Source organism: Ammospiza caudacuta, chromosome 6 (genome assembly GCF_027887145.1).
Source record: "Ammospiza caudacuta isolate bAmmCau1 chromosome 6, bAmmCau1.pri, whole genome shotgun sequence".
NCBI lineage: Eukaryota > Metazoa > Chordata > Aves > Passeriformes > Passerellidae > Ammospiza > Ammospiza caudacuta.
Window position 1 is genome coordinate 58709417 of NC_080598.1, and position 17075 is coordinate 58726491.

The window sequence follows — 17075 nt, forward strand, 5'->3', positions numbered from 1 at the left end:
ATCAAATTTTAAGCCAATATTGCTTGCACACAGTTTATCTGGCAGGAAAAAGAACAAGCTTCTAAACCACCTCCAGTTAAGCAGCACCTTCAGGCACAGAATTAACCCTTCCATTGACTTACTAAGCCCAGACTGGATGGTCCCACTTGTGCCTCCAGGAACAGGGCAGCAAGTGACACTGCCTTGTAATAACCTGCTGCAATGTTTTAAACTACCCTGATTTCTGTCTTGCTTCTCTTCATCTAATAATTTGATTCATTGTTGACTTTCATCTCTGTTATTAATTCATCAGATGACTGATTGATTCAACTACAGCTTTAATCTGATGATTATCTCACTCAGCTTCAGCAACAGCTTTAGTTAGGATTCCAAATTATTTTGTTTCTTTACTGCTCCATGATAAAATCCATACAGAAGTGTGCAAAGCCATTTTTCTCCTAAAACTACTATGTTACCCCTCTAGGCAAAGATAACCTTACAAAATAAATATGCCAGCCACTTCATTCCACTTCCAAATCTGTATGCGTGTCCTTCATACTTCAGATTAAATATCTCAAACCACTCAGATTAAATATGTTGATAACTTCTTAAAAGAACACTATGCCATAACAGCATGTATTTCTTTCACAATATCACACCTAAAACCATTGCAGAATAAAGAGGTGACAGACTACTTAATAAATATCTGACTACTTCTATTCTGCATGTGGCCTGAGAGGGCTCTCAATGTCCAACATCTTTCAGTGCTCCAATTCAGCAGGAAGGTTACACTCAACTCTGAGTATAAATAAAGATTTAAAATCTATCACACCATGCCATGCTGTGGGCTGTTACAGCCTCACTGTATCCTTTAAATTGCCTGGGTTTTGACAGCTGTTGAGCCAAGCAATGCCTGGGAAGAGTGCTCAGGGCCAGAGGTTCTCCTCTGCAGATGGACAGCAGGTCCTGAGGTCCACACATGCTCTACTCTACTCTGTGTCTTCCCACCTGACCTCTGTGACAGCAAAGTGCTCTGTTCATGGGCAAAACTTTGGGGGAGAGCAAAAGATCTATAAGAAGTTGGTGGTTTTCCTCTATTATACTTTGTAGGTGACAAGGAAGGTATGAGAGAAGAGGAGATGAGCTGCCCCAGAGCAGGTCAGGAAGTGTCCTCAGATCTGAACGTCCCAAACTCAGCAATGGGTTTGTTCAATCCATGGCCTTGCAGCACTGGAGGAAAGGGAAAATGCTGGGTAGAGATTTCTGACTCACAATAAATTGGAAATCCAACAACAGAAGAAAAAGTTAAATTTGCTGCATATATCTTCCAAGACCACATGTAAAGTTATCTCAGAATGTTTTAACCTATATTTAGCAACAACTGCAGCCAAGGTAAAATTGAACTCAGTGAGTGCACCAGCAGCATCACTGGGTAATGGAACAGTACTTACATAAATGACTGAGTTACAGCACACTGGCTGATTTAACACTAATTATGTGGATGCTGTTAAATATTACGTGAGCAAATAGTAATTCAAGTTTTGTAACAAACTGCTGCAACTTTCCAAGCCTTTGCCCTGCCATGGTGAAAGAACTGCACTCCTAAACACAGAATGGCTGCCAGCCATCCCATCTGGAAATGCCACAAGAAGCTTCGTGTGACTGCTCCCCTGGCTTGGGTATTTGCCTTGGTGAAATAATTTATGCCACATTGCAGTGAGGGAAAGTTAATATTTTGTTTGGTTGGCTCCTTTCCCTTCAACATTTTACAAATACTCAGTGAAGACTCAACTTCACTGACACATCTAAAACACATCAGACATTCACTTCCCGTGGTTTAAACCGGAAAAATGAGCAGACACACACTGTAAAGATCAACAAGCAGACCCTGCTGGAAAAGGGGTCAAAGAAAAATCAATTCAGAAACGAATCATTTTCCATCCGTGAAAAAAAAAAAAAAAAGAGAAAAAATAAATCAGAAAAATCTACAGACTGAGAACAAGCATTTCACAGTGCTGACGCCCTCTCAGCCACAGGACAGGCATCTCCAGGGTTTGATAACAAGACACATAACACTTCCAATTTTTTGTTTCTTCCCACTCTCCTCATCCCTGCACCACATATAACCACATAACTATTTTTGCTAACACGCTGTAAAGTTCAAGAGACTGCACATACATATTTATATTGTCTCCCATTAGACCCACTGAGTGTAATTTGGAAGAAAAAAGCTCGCAGAGTCTTTTCTTATAACCAACCTGAAACTGCGAACATAGATAAACAAGGCACTCACAATCCAACTGTCACACAAAATTATCTTCTGGGCACAAATTGCTCCTATTTGGTTTTAAAATGCAAGAAGAAATTATTTCAGACACTCACCAAAAACTCCTCTGCACCTTTGTGCTGCCCAGCCACCCTCCCCTGGAATTCAACACAGGGATGACTTTCTTGAGTGGGAGGCAGAAAAGAAATATCCAATTTATATTAAGCAAACAAAAAGGCTGCTGTAAAAATAAGGAGACTTGACCTGGGTCTGGGCCACAAGGTCAAGCTGGATCAATGCCTTTTTAGTTCTAAATTGAAGGCATTCTAATAATTTGGGATAAATGGAACAGAGCACTGGATTTGGCAGATTCTTGTTATTCCTGAAACACTCACACAAGTCGAGATGCGTCCTCACCCAGTCTTGAAGGGTTTATATATGTATATTTCTCAAAGGTTCTCATAACTCCCAGTAAATGACAGCTCAGGAACACTCCTCTGCAGTCCCAGCAGACAATGCTCCCTTATCCTTATCCTTACACTAAACCACATTCTGACAGCATTAGAAGTCTGTACTATAAAGTCTGAAAGCTCTTAATGAATGATGTACAACTAGGGATGGATGATTTGCAGCATCACTGAACTTAAATAAATTGGTACAGGTCACATCAAGGAGGCTTCTTTACATTATTTCCCCTATCACTAAGCTATTTTTTCTCCAACTGTATTTTACAGAATGAGGATATGGGTGGGTTAATTGCCATACTGAAATTCTGGCATTTCATTCCAGTATTCAGAAACTAATGAGCCCCAAACTGGGATTTTTTACCAAGAATACTCATTTTACTAATATAACAGGCTAGAAAATATTTTAAAAGTTGATTTCTCTTGACTCACTGGCAGAAGAGGCATGAAAGGGGAAATGATTCACCTCCTACAGAAGGAAGGAAAGAACTAAGGGATGAAGGAATGAGTTTTTTTTGCTAACCTCACCCTAAGAAACATGACAAAAAGTTCAGAGATGCTGCAATGAGCAGGGAGTGACTGTCAGCAGCAGCTCCTGCAGCAGGCTGGGGACACAAGCCATGCCAGGCAATGGCTGGGTGGGAGCTCCCTTCCCAGTGATGCATGTTTCAGTTTATTGCAGCTGTATTTTGCGAGGCACTGAGCCTGACAGATGTGAAATAAAAATGCTATTGTATTGGGGGAATAAGGGAATTGATCCTCAAAACAGTCTAATAAACATCAATTCCTGACAAACACCTGACAGCTTGTGTAAGGACAGGTGTGGGGGGAGTTGGGGAGGGGGCTGCTTTGTTGAGGCTTTTTCTGTTTTGTTTTGGGGATTTTTTTAAAGAAAAAATTATTCTTCCCCATCTTTCAGTCCTGGCTCAGTGCCAAGTGAAGTGAATTTCAGGATAAAGTAACAACCTGCTGCATTGTAGCCTGCACCCCAAGCTGGCTCCTGCCTCCCAGTCCCTCAGTGGCATTTGCCCAGCTCTGCATCCTCTCAGAGAATGGTGTCACATGCAGAAAATGATGCCTTTTTCCTCCTGTGTCCTCACTTACTGAAGAGGGAAAGACTGCTGGTCATCACATTTCAGCGTTCACACACTGAAACCACACGCTCTCCTTTAAAACATGTTGGGTCAGATCTGTTTCTCTCCCATTCCTTTATCTCTTTATTACAAAAGGCTGCTTAGCTCACAGCACAGCAGTAACCTGCAGCATCAGCCAGGTTACACCACTACAGGCTCGAGCAGATCCACTCCTCTAATCAGCTGTGAACAAGCAAACTCCAGTGTCAGCTCCTCTCAAGGTCACTCAGGAGGCTCTCCCGCAAAGAGCTGACTGTAATAAGGAGATGCGTGACTTAAAAAGCAGAACCTTGGAAGCCTTGAACTCATTTTTTTTTCCCTTGGATTAGCTTTTTTGTAAATAAAATACTAAACATAATTGGTATAAGCTTGCCCCTCTAAAAGTTACAAGATTGGAAAATACTGGTAGGATTTATTTAAAGTGGAGGTACTTATCAAATGTCACCGTTTTCCTGTTCAAAATGAGTAATCATTTTGATTAACCTTTGATTTAAATGATTATATACCACAGCAAAGCAGAAACACACATGAAAATACACTAAAGAAACTCTCAAAGCGCAGATCACATAAGAAAACAGTTATGTCCAAGTGGTTAGAGAATTTATTCACCATGTACACAATATTCAAACCAAAAGCTGACTCCACACACTCCCACTATGTGTACCCAGGAATCACAGTGTAGCCAGAATCCTGCAGCCAAAAAGAGACTGCTTCCACACAAAACACTAAATAATATCAAATAACAACTAAGCTATAGAATAAACTCCTAACTACCATCTCAGCAAGGAATCACAGTATCTTTTGTAAGGAATTTTACTCCAGGTGGGAAATCAGTGTTGCCCCTTTAGTCACATAGAAAAAGAAGGTCTAAAGTAGCACAAGAAAATAAATAAAATCTTATATCTCACTTTGAGTAAACACACATGAATTCCAAACCCTGTAACAGAATTCAAAGCAGAGAGAGAAAAATAGGATATCAAAAGCAAATTAGACAAAGGGTCGAAGGCAATTCTGAAAAATAAAAATGTATGGTAGAAAATTAGAGTATACTAAGATCTAATCTGAAAGGACCCATTTGTAGAGAGAATGATCACCAAAGCCAGTGTGGAAAAGACTCTCAGAAGTTTCATATTCACCAAACACAGCATCTGTCCCTCTGCAGGAGCTTTGCTTCATCACCAATTACCAACCTGTAAGGACTGGTTGCAGACACCCCCCAGACGCCACTGCACCATTTGCAGACAAGGAACTTTTAAAATACCCATTCCCAAACTTTTAAATTATTACTGCAATGTCATTTTTCTTAACAAAGAAGGTTCTGAATCAACAACTCTTATTGATGCAGCGAATCAAAAGAGCTCTAACTTTTAAACAGTCACCTGGTTTAACTAATACAAAGGTTTTAAGATGCTCAGGAATCCCTTAGATTATTCAAGCTGAGCATTGTTTCATGCTGGTTTGGATTGGCCTCAGTTATTTGGGAAACATGAGCTGATGCTCCTCCCCTCCACAAATACCAGTCTCCTAACGCAGAACTAAAAACTTTGCACATGGAAAAATCCATTTCCTTTGGTTTTATAAAAATCAGTGACAAGCCATGGCCAATGCAGAATGAGCATTGGTATAACCATGGAATCATAGAGCAGTTTGGCTGGGAAGGGACTTTCAAAGGTCACCATGTCCAGCCCAAGGGACAGCTTTCACTGTCCCAGGCTGTTCAGAGCCCCATCCAACCTGGCATTGAGCACCTCCAGGGATGGGGCAGCCACAGCTCTTCTGGGCAACACTCACACTTTGAGCTGAGTTTGGAGCACCCACCCTTACAGAGCAAAAACCCCATCCTGGACACCAAAAAGGGACAACTACAAACAAGGGTGGAGGCTGGGGGAGAGGCAGCTGAGGGCCTCTCATTGTTTCCCCAGGCTCCCTGGCAGTGTGGCTCCTTGCAGGCTCCTCCAAAGCATCAAAATTAGGCTTCTGCCCATATTTTACCCTCCAGGGAAATATGATTCCAATTAGAGACAAGAAAGCACCAAGCAATTTATCAGGGTAAACAAGATGTCGCATGCAAGGCTGCAGAAAAGCATCTCATACATTCTCCCTAATAAAGAAGATTTTTTCTGGAGTTGTGACACCCATTGAAAACCTAACAAAACTTTAGCTGGAGCTAAAAATTTAACTAGAGCAGGAACTTGAGCAGCAGAACAGGTCCCTGGTACTGAAAGGGCACAATTCCCAATACCCAAATCCCATGGCTGTAAAGCACAGGTGGAGCCATGCACCAAGCTGTACTGGCAATATGGACAGTCAGCAAATACCAGTGAGACTGAGGAGACAATCTGGAGGTGAATTTTCAAATCTAATCAGATCTGAGATCACTACCAAGGGTTTTTGTCATACTCATAGCAGGCATGATTTGGTTTGCTATTATATATTCATATGGTTCCATTCAGAACAACCTTGTTTCATTACAACAGATTCCACTGTGCTTCACAGTCCTGCTTCATTTCTTCCAAGGCAAATTCTTCAGGAGATTAACCTGACACATTTACTCCCCTGATAATGGATCCTGTCTTTTCTGATATCATTACCAATTTCAAGCACATAGCAAGAAATAGGCATAAAATTTTTTAAAAGTAGTGACTTGAAAGCTTCCTTGTTTCCACTTTTTCTTGGTACAACACATTTCACTTTACATGTAATGTTGTAAAATTCAGCTCAAGTAAATATAAAATAAATTATTAAGCTTCTAACCAAATACTTTCAGTCCTAAAACCATTTTTATTGAACCTGAAGTGCTCCAGTGCACAGCACAGCTCTAACTAGAGTTCAGATTTTAAGGATCTTGAAGCTGCAATTGTTCTTTTCTTGGAGTTCAACATATTATTCTTATGTTTCATGTGCACAGAAAACATTAGTGAAGATAAATTGTGCAACTAGTAATTGAAATTAGACTTGCAACATCTATTATGGTAACATCCACTGTGCCACATCTTCAACACACTGGGAATGAAAAGGATTTTGCATATGAAGCACCAGTCGTGATACTCACTGGAACAGAAATGCAATAAGAAACAGAATAAAATACATTTACACAATATAAAGTTCCCTCAAATTACTTACATTGTCATTACTAGTCCTCTACCATCTTGACAGATAAATTAAGTAAACACCCAGTACAATTCTGGGAGATGTGTCTGAGGAAAGTCAGGCTTTTTCTAAAACTCAAAAAGTTCACAGTAAAGACATCAGTTTCCTTCTGAAAATACAGATGTATATAATATCTGCCCACCTGACAAGGAGAAACCTGCAAGAATTCTTTGAACTACCTTCCTACCAAAATTGCAGAATTTACCAAACATTTCTGATATTTCAAAACTAGGATTTTGATAAAATAAGACACAGATGAAACTATATTGTCTTTGAAATCCAAGTAACCATTAAGTGATTATAGTATCAACAAAGCTCTAATAAAAGGGCCACCAAGTGAAAGACTATCCACTTCAAGCATATTCCTGGGACCTGCTTAGCATTTCAGCTCTTTATAAATTTCTTCCAAATCAACAACTTTTTACAAGACTGTAAAATTTGCCTATCATTATCACATCAGGAAACAAAAGCTTTTCTGTATTTTAAACTGATTATCACAGTAACAGCTACTTTATGTGATATTAAAAAAAAAGAAAAAAACACAAAACACACAGACATTGCACCCTGTCTAGTTGGGGTACCCATTCTTTGGGGATGATCTGAATTTCCCTGTGTGGAAATAACAGCACAGACTATTTTAGAGCAAGAAGCAATTAGAAAGATAGAAATTAATATCAACTTCCTATTTCCAGAGTGATTCACACTGTATATGAAGATGAATTTTAAGATACATGACAAACTTGGCTACATCATCTGTCCAAATCTGGTGTGGTAAGTGAAATGACTTAAAAGGAAAGCAAGAAAGATGTTTTTATATATATATATAAATTTCCATTTTTATACCATTACAGGAGCACTGCTTTAATCACCAAGAATGAGGATTCGTTTCCCATCCTGTAACTTGGTACTGCCTGTTTTAGCATCTTTTAATTGGGATCAGGACTAAAGAAATAGCTCTTTAAAATCTGATTACAACTCCAATGAACTAAAGGACTGGATCAAAGCCTGGTTATCCACAGCGATATTGCAGTCAGATGCAGCTTACTAAATATTTAAAATACATAAAGATAAATATGCAGGCCTGTAAATCACTACAAACCAAAACAAGAGATGATCTTTAAGGTCCCTTCCAACCCAAACCATATGATCCCATTTCTGCAAATGCCTCCTGGAAAAAGACAGATTATCTGCTTCATTCATTTTCTAATGAGCAATGCTCAGGAGTTTTATTATTATTAATTGCATATAAATTATCATGATTTTTGTATCCCTGGGAAAGTATTTAGCCATTCACCTCTCAAAGGAACAGTGCTGAACAAAGGCAATGAATGCAAGGCATATAAGAACAATGCAGAACACAGAAATTTATGTATGTCATTTAAAAGGCATGGCATTTAAAAAAATCAAAAGTATGTCATAAATTTTTAATTATAAGGAAAAAAACCCCAACCAATGTTTATCAAGTCCTTGATAATATTTAAGCAAGAGCACTGCCTACTTCAGGAGTGCAAAATCTTCTTAGCTCACTTATCTGCATGTATCCTCAACCTCCTCTGAAGTGTTCTGCTGCAAAATTCATTGTATCTAAGATCTGCTCTGCTAATCATCATCAGGAAACTCTGTTATGCATCTTAAGGATGTACTTTAGGCTCTCAAGAGGAAAAATAAATACGTTTTATTAGCTGCTTTTGGAAAATACTGATTTGTATTTATTTAGAAACCTTTTCAAGTTGCACCACTGTTAAATTAAATATTTATGGCATGATTTTCCAAAGGGTTTAACACCTGTTAAGAGTTTTACATGCTGAATTCAACAGGAGTTCCAAGGGCTCAGCATTTCTGCAAATCCCAGGCTGGGATGTGGCAAAGGATCTTCAGCTTGGATGTCACTGCTGAGCTCTAAAATGCAACCAGGATCCTGCCCAGCCCCTACTTCCCACCCAGCAATGCATTTCAGACAACTGAATTGGTCCTACTTTACTGGAAATACCAGAAATATGACTCATTAATACCTGTTAACTGCAAATACAGCATAAGCTAAATGCTCTTAAGTTAATCCTCAATGTATCTTCCCCATCCTTTACCTGTGTAAAATTTACGTGCAACTTACAGGGGAGCCTAAAATCAACAGCTGGAAAGGAAAGCTTTTGATACTGACAATGAGAAGCTGAATGAGGATGAAGCCAAAAATACAGTAAATAGAGTAAAGAAGAAAAGATGTCTGGTATACTGTAAAAACCTGTGCCTGGTGACAGTGGGGCCAGTGACTTTGGCATTTGGCTTCTCAGCCCAAACTGAAGCCTGTGCCTCTGGCCTCAGTGTTAAATGAAGTTAAATAAGGGGTTAGGTTTTGCCATCCTTATTTTCCTCAGCTTCTGAGAGATTTGCACTTAGTATCCTTCCCAGCATCATGTTTTCAGGCACCCCATGTATCCTGCTCTTTCACAAACAGATGTTTTCTCACACCTTGTAGGTGGCTGCTCTCCTGCCCTCCCAGGTCCCTTACCCAGCTTCAACACATGCCTAAATCTGAACAACTGTGCAGAGACAACATTTTATATTTCAAAATTAAATACTGAGATTTCCTTGTGGCATTTGGTCTATAATCCTGGCAGTAAATAAATAGGCAATAAAGAAATAAATAACATCTAAGTAAGAAATTACTATACGTCAAAATTATTCAAATGATGATTCAATGTGACTTCATAAACCCCAGACAGATAAAATAGTTGAATATTGCAGACTTGACACATCAATCTCCTTACACATTTTACTGCACACTACAAATCTGCCCAGCAAGTTGAGCATTTCTCTCATTAAAACAGGAGCTTTCATCACACTATAAAACATTTTCAAATGCAGACCAGAAAACCGACAAGCATATTTACTGTAAAGCTTTGTATTTGTGTCATCAATTAACAACAAAAGTTTGGAATAAAACTAAAATAAAAGCTAATCAAAGCAGCTAGCTGTCAAAACAGATGGGAACTATAGTTTTCAAATCAAGCAAAAAGGAAAAGCTTTTGAATATTTAGTGTCACGTCAGCTCACACACACAACTTAAAGGAAGGACAGCAAATGTCAGGATTTTATGAAGAAAAGGTGTCCCTGACTGATAGATTCACATTTATGAATTTCCATTGATTTTGTGGCTTTTTTGGCTTTGGGATGATTAACCCACACCAAAGCAAAGCTCTGAAATGTGAACTATAAATAAGGTGTTGCCATGACAGTGCAGGCAAAATAAATAAAAACAGAGCCTCGACATTATTTTAGCCTCAAACAAATGTTTCAGTCCCTACATTGTCTGGCTCAGAAAGATACATAGACAGTCTCACAGACAGAGATATAAATGAACAATTGCAGTACCTTTTTCCCACACTGTTTACAGGGTTGGCTATATTCCTACTGGCAATAGATTTTCTTCTTGACAGCTTCTTGGTGTTGGTGCTGTCATCAGTGCTGTCATCCTCTTTCTTTGGTGTGTTACTTCCTTTGCTGTTCAGATCCCTTAGCACATTATAATTAATTTTACTCGAGATTTTCTTCTGTTCTAACATCTTTTCAATTGCCTCTCCTGCTGTGCTGGCTTGAATTGGCTCCCGCTTCTTTGCAGATTTCTTTGGCTTAATTAAAATATAAAATTAGTGATGTAGGTACAAACAAAGTTTCCACGAAGCAGAGGGGCAGGCTGGAGTGCAGCAGTCCTGGCTCAGGTGCTGCTGATGTGGGGGATGCAGGTGATGTGCCCAGGCTAAGCATCTCCTGCCACTCAATGGGATCAAAGGGTCTCTTTTCTCCAAGAGATGAATGTTTGCTTTTTTGCCGAGTGCCCAGAGAGTTTATTAGAAATTCTTTACTTAATAGAGAGAAAGAAGAAGGATGGGCCATTTTTCATGTATGAAAATAAAAAAGAAAGGGGGAGTGAGCTCCTGTTACAGGAATAGGGACCTCACAGCACAGAAATAAAGAACCTCCCCTGCTAAAACTGCCTTTAAAGTGAGAGTGGAGCTGGGTCACAACTCCCAGAGCACTGACAGCACCACGGAACCGCGGCCGTGTTTCACACCAAATCTGACGGCAGCGTGGGAAAGGCTCTGCCCAACTCCTCCTCCTCCTCCTCCTCCTCCTCACTGCCAAGGGCCCAGAGCAGGGGCAGCAGCAGCTTCCCAAGGATGGGATGCCAGGGGACAGGGAGCAGGAGGCTGCAGGCACAGGAGCTTTGTCACCTGCAGCTGCCTCTCCCAGCTGATGCTGCGCAGAGCCAGGCAAGCAGGAATGACACCAGACAACTTTTCCATGCCTGGGTAGGTAGGAAAAAGAAAACAACCCAGAACCTCTGTTTCTCATTTGGCATTTTCCCATTCAAAGGAAGGTTTTAACACCAAGCTCTGCAGGAGATTTATTTTTTAATGGATAATAGCCCCTCTGTTTACCTACATGGGTCAAGTGCTACCTTGAAATTGGAAAGCACCATATTAATCAAGTTCTACTCGAGCTGTCAGAAACAATAAAAGGTTAGAGAAAAACTCCTGTGTTGTCCGAACAAAAAAGTGGGTGTTTGGGCTACTTGGCAGTGCCAAGGAGTTATACAATTTTGAAAATTGCTGGTAGACTGCCATGTCTGTATAAATGCAGGATGAATGAGAAACTCTGAAGTCTAAAACAGTGTTTCATTGTCTGGTTTTGTTTTTATTGTTGAAATACCTAGGGGAAGCAGGAAACTCTGCCTTTCACATTAGTCAGGAAAAAGATAGAGGATATACAAGCTAAAAACTAACATGGCTTTAGCTGCATGTGAAAGATTGGAGTTGTCACTTGCTCAATTACACAAAATACTAATGCTGTAAATCGTGAATATACGGCCAATTAGGCTGCTTTAAACTGCTAAACATGGAAACAGGACATGCCATTTGTTAACATAACCGTTGCATTCTTTATGAAAGGTAGAACAAAATACCCCTTCAAGTGACTGTAACAAGGATCTGTTCAGTTCTTCATAAAGAAATCATTATTGTAAGAGCAAGGAAAGCCACTGAAGTTATGGCAAGTACAAACAAATTCCCCATGCACACGTTAAAAAAAAATCAGACGTCCTAAAACCTGTATTTTAATAAGCAAGCAATTAGAAGAGCAATCATAAATGCAAAGAGCTACCTCTGACATTGACATGCACAGAATTTTCTCATAATAGCAATTTAAAATAAAAGTTTGGGCAAGCAAGTGTTTTACTCACCACCTAAAGAAATACAGCCTTGCAATTCAGTAACAGCTAGATGCACTGTAGCTTTTGCTCCTTTAGTGGTGACCTGTACCATTATGCCCATACATCTACATGAAGCTGATCAGCAGATATTTTCAAGACATTTTCAAACAGACAAAATTAACACATAATTTAATACCTTGTGTTCCTTATAAATCCCAAGTTCTTTCTCTTTTGCTATTCTTGCTTCCTTTTCTGAAAGATGACAAAAGGGTAACCAGCATGAAAATTACACAAGACTGCATATTTCAGCAACACCAGCCAAAAGGCAAATTTCAGTCCTACATATTTACCTTTTTGTTCCTTCAAATAATCTGCATTTTCTTTCATCCATAGCTCTGCTTTTATCTGAGCTTCAGCTTCATTAAGTATATACTAAAAAAGAAAACAAATTTATCTACTTTCAGAAATCAAACTGAAAATCACAGAAAAAAACTGTACTGAAAAACACTGGCAAAATCACTCCATGTCCCATTTTTAAGAATACATTAAAAGAAAACATGAGTGATATAAGACAATCAGAGAGTATTTCTAGTAACATCTGAAGCTGGCACAAGCAACAACCTGTTTTCAAAAAACAGTGCTTGGCTTCCAAACTATGATGAAGTGACCAAAAACCACCCAGGACTCATTATACATGGTCTGTTAATTAAACAAAAATGATCCTGGTTTTACAATCTCTTTCAGATGATACAAGAGGTTATCATGACAACGTGGTTGTCTGCAAGTAATTCTGTGTGTTGATGGTGGTCTGTAATTCAAAACAGGACGGGAACCACTGCCCTGTGCGACCAAAACAAAAACATGTGTCTTCTGGGTAGGTTTCTGTGAAGCTTTACACTGAGATTATTAATTCATTATTAATCTGTGTGAAGGGAACCAGCTCAGACTGCTGGAGCTTCAGCCCTGTGGATTTCAGACAGCTGGGCTCAGTAACCACATGTAGAGGTTTTGCAGTTAACTCCACCCAGTCTCGGTAACATCTTCAGCGGGAATGGAGCTGTAAAATACATCCAGGACCATTCAGATGAATCACAGAAATAAATAGACAGATAGGTAGCAATTACTTAATTGTAGATGACCTAAATGTAAAAATTAGCCCAGTATTCAGCACAATTAGCAATGAAACAGAAGTTCTCTACAGATGATGGTGTTTGGGAGTGAAGAACAGCAGAATGGAGAAGACAAATGAGGTAATCCATCATGAACAAGACACTGCAGATTTAAGCAGTGCACCTGAGACTTGCAAAATTGTTTAAGTGCAAGAAAAGCAATCTGAGGTTTCTCCATCTTTTGGGTCTGAGCATTCAAGATTTTCTCCAAAGTAAGATGTACATCTAGGATTTCAGCAGAAAAATAATTCCAGTCAAATGAAACTAATGCAGTCCTTCCTCCAAGGGCTAAACAGGAGAGCAAATGGCTGTGCAAGTCCTGGGTTATCAGACCAATATTTTCACTCTTTCATCTGCTTCTATTAAAAGTGGGCCATAACAGTAAAATACACTTTTCCCTAGTTCAGTTATTCATCCCTCTTAGGCTTTCAGAGATTTCATAATCTTGGACTTACAATATTACAGTCTATTACCACAGAAATGAACATGAAGTCATAAAAGCAGAGTTATGACCTCATCACAGAGCCTAGGAAGAACAGAAAATGTGCTCTTCCCCTGTGATTGTTTTAATTATGGAGTGGCTATGGTGCAAAACCTCAGCCTTCCTGCTCCCTCCATTCAATGTCTGCTCACTCAGACTGTGAGACCCTAATGCCCAGCCTAGCAAATCCCACCTCACAGCTGCATTTTGGAGATCAGTAATTCCTGTGCAACCTCATCAGTGTCAGTGATTTTGTACCCCAAAGTGAGTTTTTAGCACTGGCATTATCTGTTCAGATGACACTGTAAACCAGTGTGGCAGCAGGAGAGGGCATCAGGCTCAGAGAGCTGGACTGTGCTGTGTCCAGGTGCTGACCAGCTGTGGGGCCTCCAACAAGCCCCTTTCCACAGCCATGTGTCTGTCCCACTCAGTCTGTATGTTAAATGGCATTTTTTGCTGCCACACAAATAAAAGTAAATCCAGGAAACATCACAGAAATCTTTGGAAGTACATAAGAGCTGCACATACTGGTTTTACAGTTTGGTTTCCATGGCAGCCTTCTATGTTGAATCTATCTTAATTAAATAATGAATGTAGAGCTCCACCAAACTTTTTAAAGTTCTTCTTTGGAATAAAAGCCATTCTAAAACATAATTATTCCAGCATGTTAAAAGCAAGCAGCAGCAGTAGCCTCATAAATATATATGTAACTTGGGCAAGGAACACCAAATTCACAGGTTTGCATGAACATTAGATTTCAGATCACTGAAATTGCTCGAACCTCTCTATAGATCAGAGAGAAGAGGCAGTTGCAGAGAGGATAAACCAGGTAAGAACCATTTTGTCTTTCCCAGCTATCCAGACAACCAGGATAAGAGACACCAGGGACAGTGGGGCACCTTACCCGATCTATTTCATTGTCGTCGATTCCACTCAGATCTAATTCTCCATCCCCTGTATTCTCACCTGCAGAAAAGAACACATTTTCATCAGCCCATATGTTGGTATGTCCCATACCTATTGCAACCTAGAGAAAAAAACACATTTTCATCAGCCCATATGTTTGTCCAACACCTATTGCAACTTGAGTTCTACAGCAATGCAACACTTCAGGATGTCCTTCAGAGATTTGCATCCTCCTGCCTTCATCTGGGAGGTTTAATGTGTTGCTGAGTATTTTCACTGAAGAACTTCACGCACAGAAATTCACCACATTGGATTAATTTAAAATTCAGGAACCAGCACAGTCTTCATCAGTACTAAAAATCTGCCAGAGACTTCCAGTCGCTTTTTTTTCACCCATTTTAATTTACAGCCACAAATGTTCAGCAGGAAGCTGGGGAAACCATTTCAAAAAGATGACCACTTTTCTTTCATCATAACAAAAATTTCTCTTTTAGAGCATATAGGTCAGTCATTTATCTGTAAATTATGACTTAGAAAATATTTTCTATTTTCAGGGAAGCAGCACAGACCACTGCTGACAGTTACACCACGGCTTTCTTCTTGACTTTCTATAATTACAATTTCACTGCAATTTTGCTAGTTTGGTAGTTATTAAGACTTCTGAAAACAAATTTTCAAATATTCCATCCATTAAAAAGCATAACAGCACAGAACTGAGGCTTAATTTGGGACTGGAACAGCATACAGCTGCAAAACCTGATTTTCCACATCACATTAAAGAACTATAGTAATACACTATTAGTGTAGTCCAGGTAGAGAAGAAAACAAATTATTTAACAAAGACTTATACTGGGGAATGAAGCAATCTTCTTGGTGATCTCCATTACATCTAATAAAGATCAAACAAGAGATGACCTCACTAGTTCACTTGCAGAAAAATATAAACAAATTAAGTTCCAACAATCAACAATAATAAATTAAAACCAAAATGGTGCCAAAACAGTTTGGCATGTTCACAGTTCCCACTCCCCAGTACTGGGAATATGCCTCCCCACAAACCAAGATCTTTGATGGATTGATTCCCCAGCCTGGTGCTCCTGCACAGTGCTGGACCAGCAGAGGGTGATGCCAGGATCCAGTGGCAGATCATGGCAACCAAATGTCAAACTCAAGCAAAGCTTGGAATTAAGAGCATTCCCAGAAGATAAAACAATTATCTGCTTGGCAAAAGTGGGGTTTAAATCAGTAGCCTGAAGCATGTGAAAGGGCTGTGAGTCCAACCAAAACACCTGGTTAGGAATAAAGTCTGAGCTTCCTGAGGGGGTGCAAAGGGTATGGCTGCTCAACTCAACAGACATCCCTGGGATCAGCCACTGAGCACTCACAAATCTCTTTTCAAAATTCACCTTAAACAACCAACAGAAAGTTTTATACTTTCCACCCCAAGCCACAAGTAAAAGGGGCTTTAAGCCCCCAAAAATGTCCCATCACAAGGAACAGCACAGAACCAAGAATGGTTTGAGTTGGAAGGGACTCTAAAGATCATCCCATTCCAACTCCCAGCCATGGGCAGGGACACCTTCCACCAGAGCAGGCTGCTCAAACCCCCATCCAACTTGGCTTTGAACACTTCCAGGAATGGGGCATCCACATTCCAGTGTCTCACCATCCTCACAGTAAACAACTTCTTGTTAATATCCAGTCTAAACCTTCTATCAGTTTGGAGCCATTCCCATTGTCCAGTCACTCCATGCCCTTCTAAAAGGTCACTCTCCAGCTCTTTTGTAGACCTTTAAGGTCCTGAAAGGCTGGAGATGGGTCACCCTGAAACCTTCTCTTCTCCAGGCTCAACAATTTCAGTTTTCTCAGCCCTTCCTCACAACAGAGGTGCTCCAGCCCTCTGTAACACTATGGTTTGATTTTTTCCTTGAGATTGTCTCATAAAAGTACTATCAAGCTTACCAGCTCAGATAATGTGGTGCTAATTTGACCAAAAAAGCTTTAAAGAACATTTCTCACTGTCATTACATTTATAAATCAATCGCATTAGTCCCAGGCACCAGATTTACTTCACAACCCTTTTCCCCCAAAATACTTTAGAAGTGCAGAAGATTTTATAGCTCCATAATTGATCAGTACATATGCTTTTCTTCTGCTCTGATCTCTGCACAGTGCAGTGAGAGCAGAACTTTCTGCACCAGTGCCAGCAGCTCCTCATGCAGGCACCCTGCTCCCAGCCAGGCAGGGATGCACCCAGGACATGGCCAAGCACTCCCTGCCTTGAGGATGGAGAGGAAAAACAAGGTGACAAAATACATCCT

At 39.9% G+C, this 17075-nt stretch overlaps 1 protein-coding gene across 1 annotated transcript in view; it reads right to left on the bottom strand.

Annotated features, from left to right (window-relative positions):
* The window catches only part of BRF1 (BRF1 RNA polymerase III transcription initiation factor subunit), a 173018-nt gene that overhangs the window by 33319 nt on the left and 122624 nt on the right, over positions 1-17075 (bottom strand). The window contains exons 12-15 of the mRNA XM_058806564.1: positions 14753-14814; positions 12549-12630; positions 12395-12450; positions 10362-10618 (exon numbers count right to left, since the gene is read on the bottom strand). Of these exons, the coding sequence (XP_058662547.1) occupies positions 10362-10618; positions 12395-12450; positions 12549-12630; positions 14753-14814 (457 nt within the window). The remainder of the gene's footprint in view (positions 1-10361; positions 10619-12394; positions 12451-12548; positions 12631-14752; positions 14815-17075) is intronic.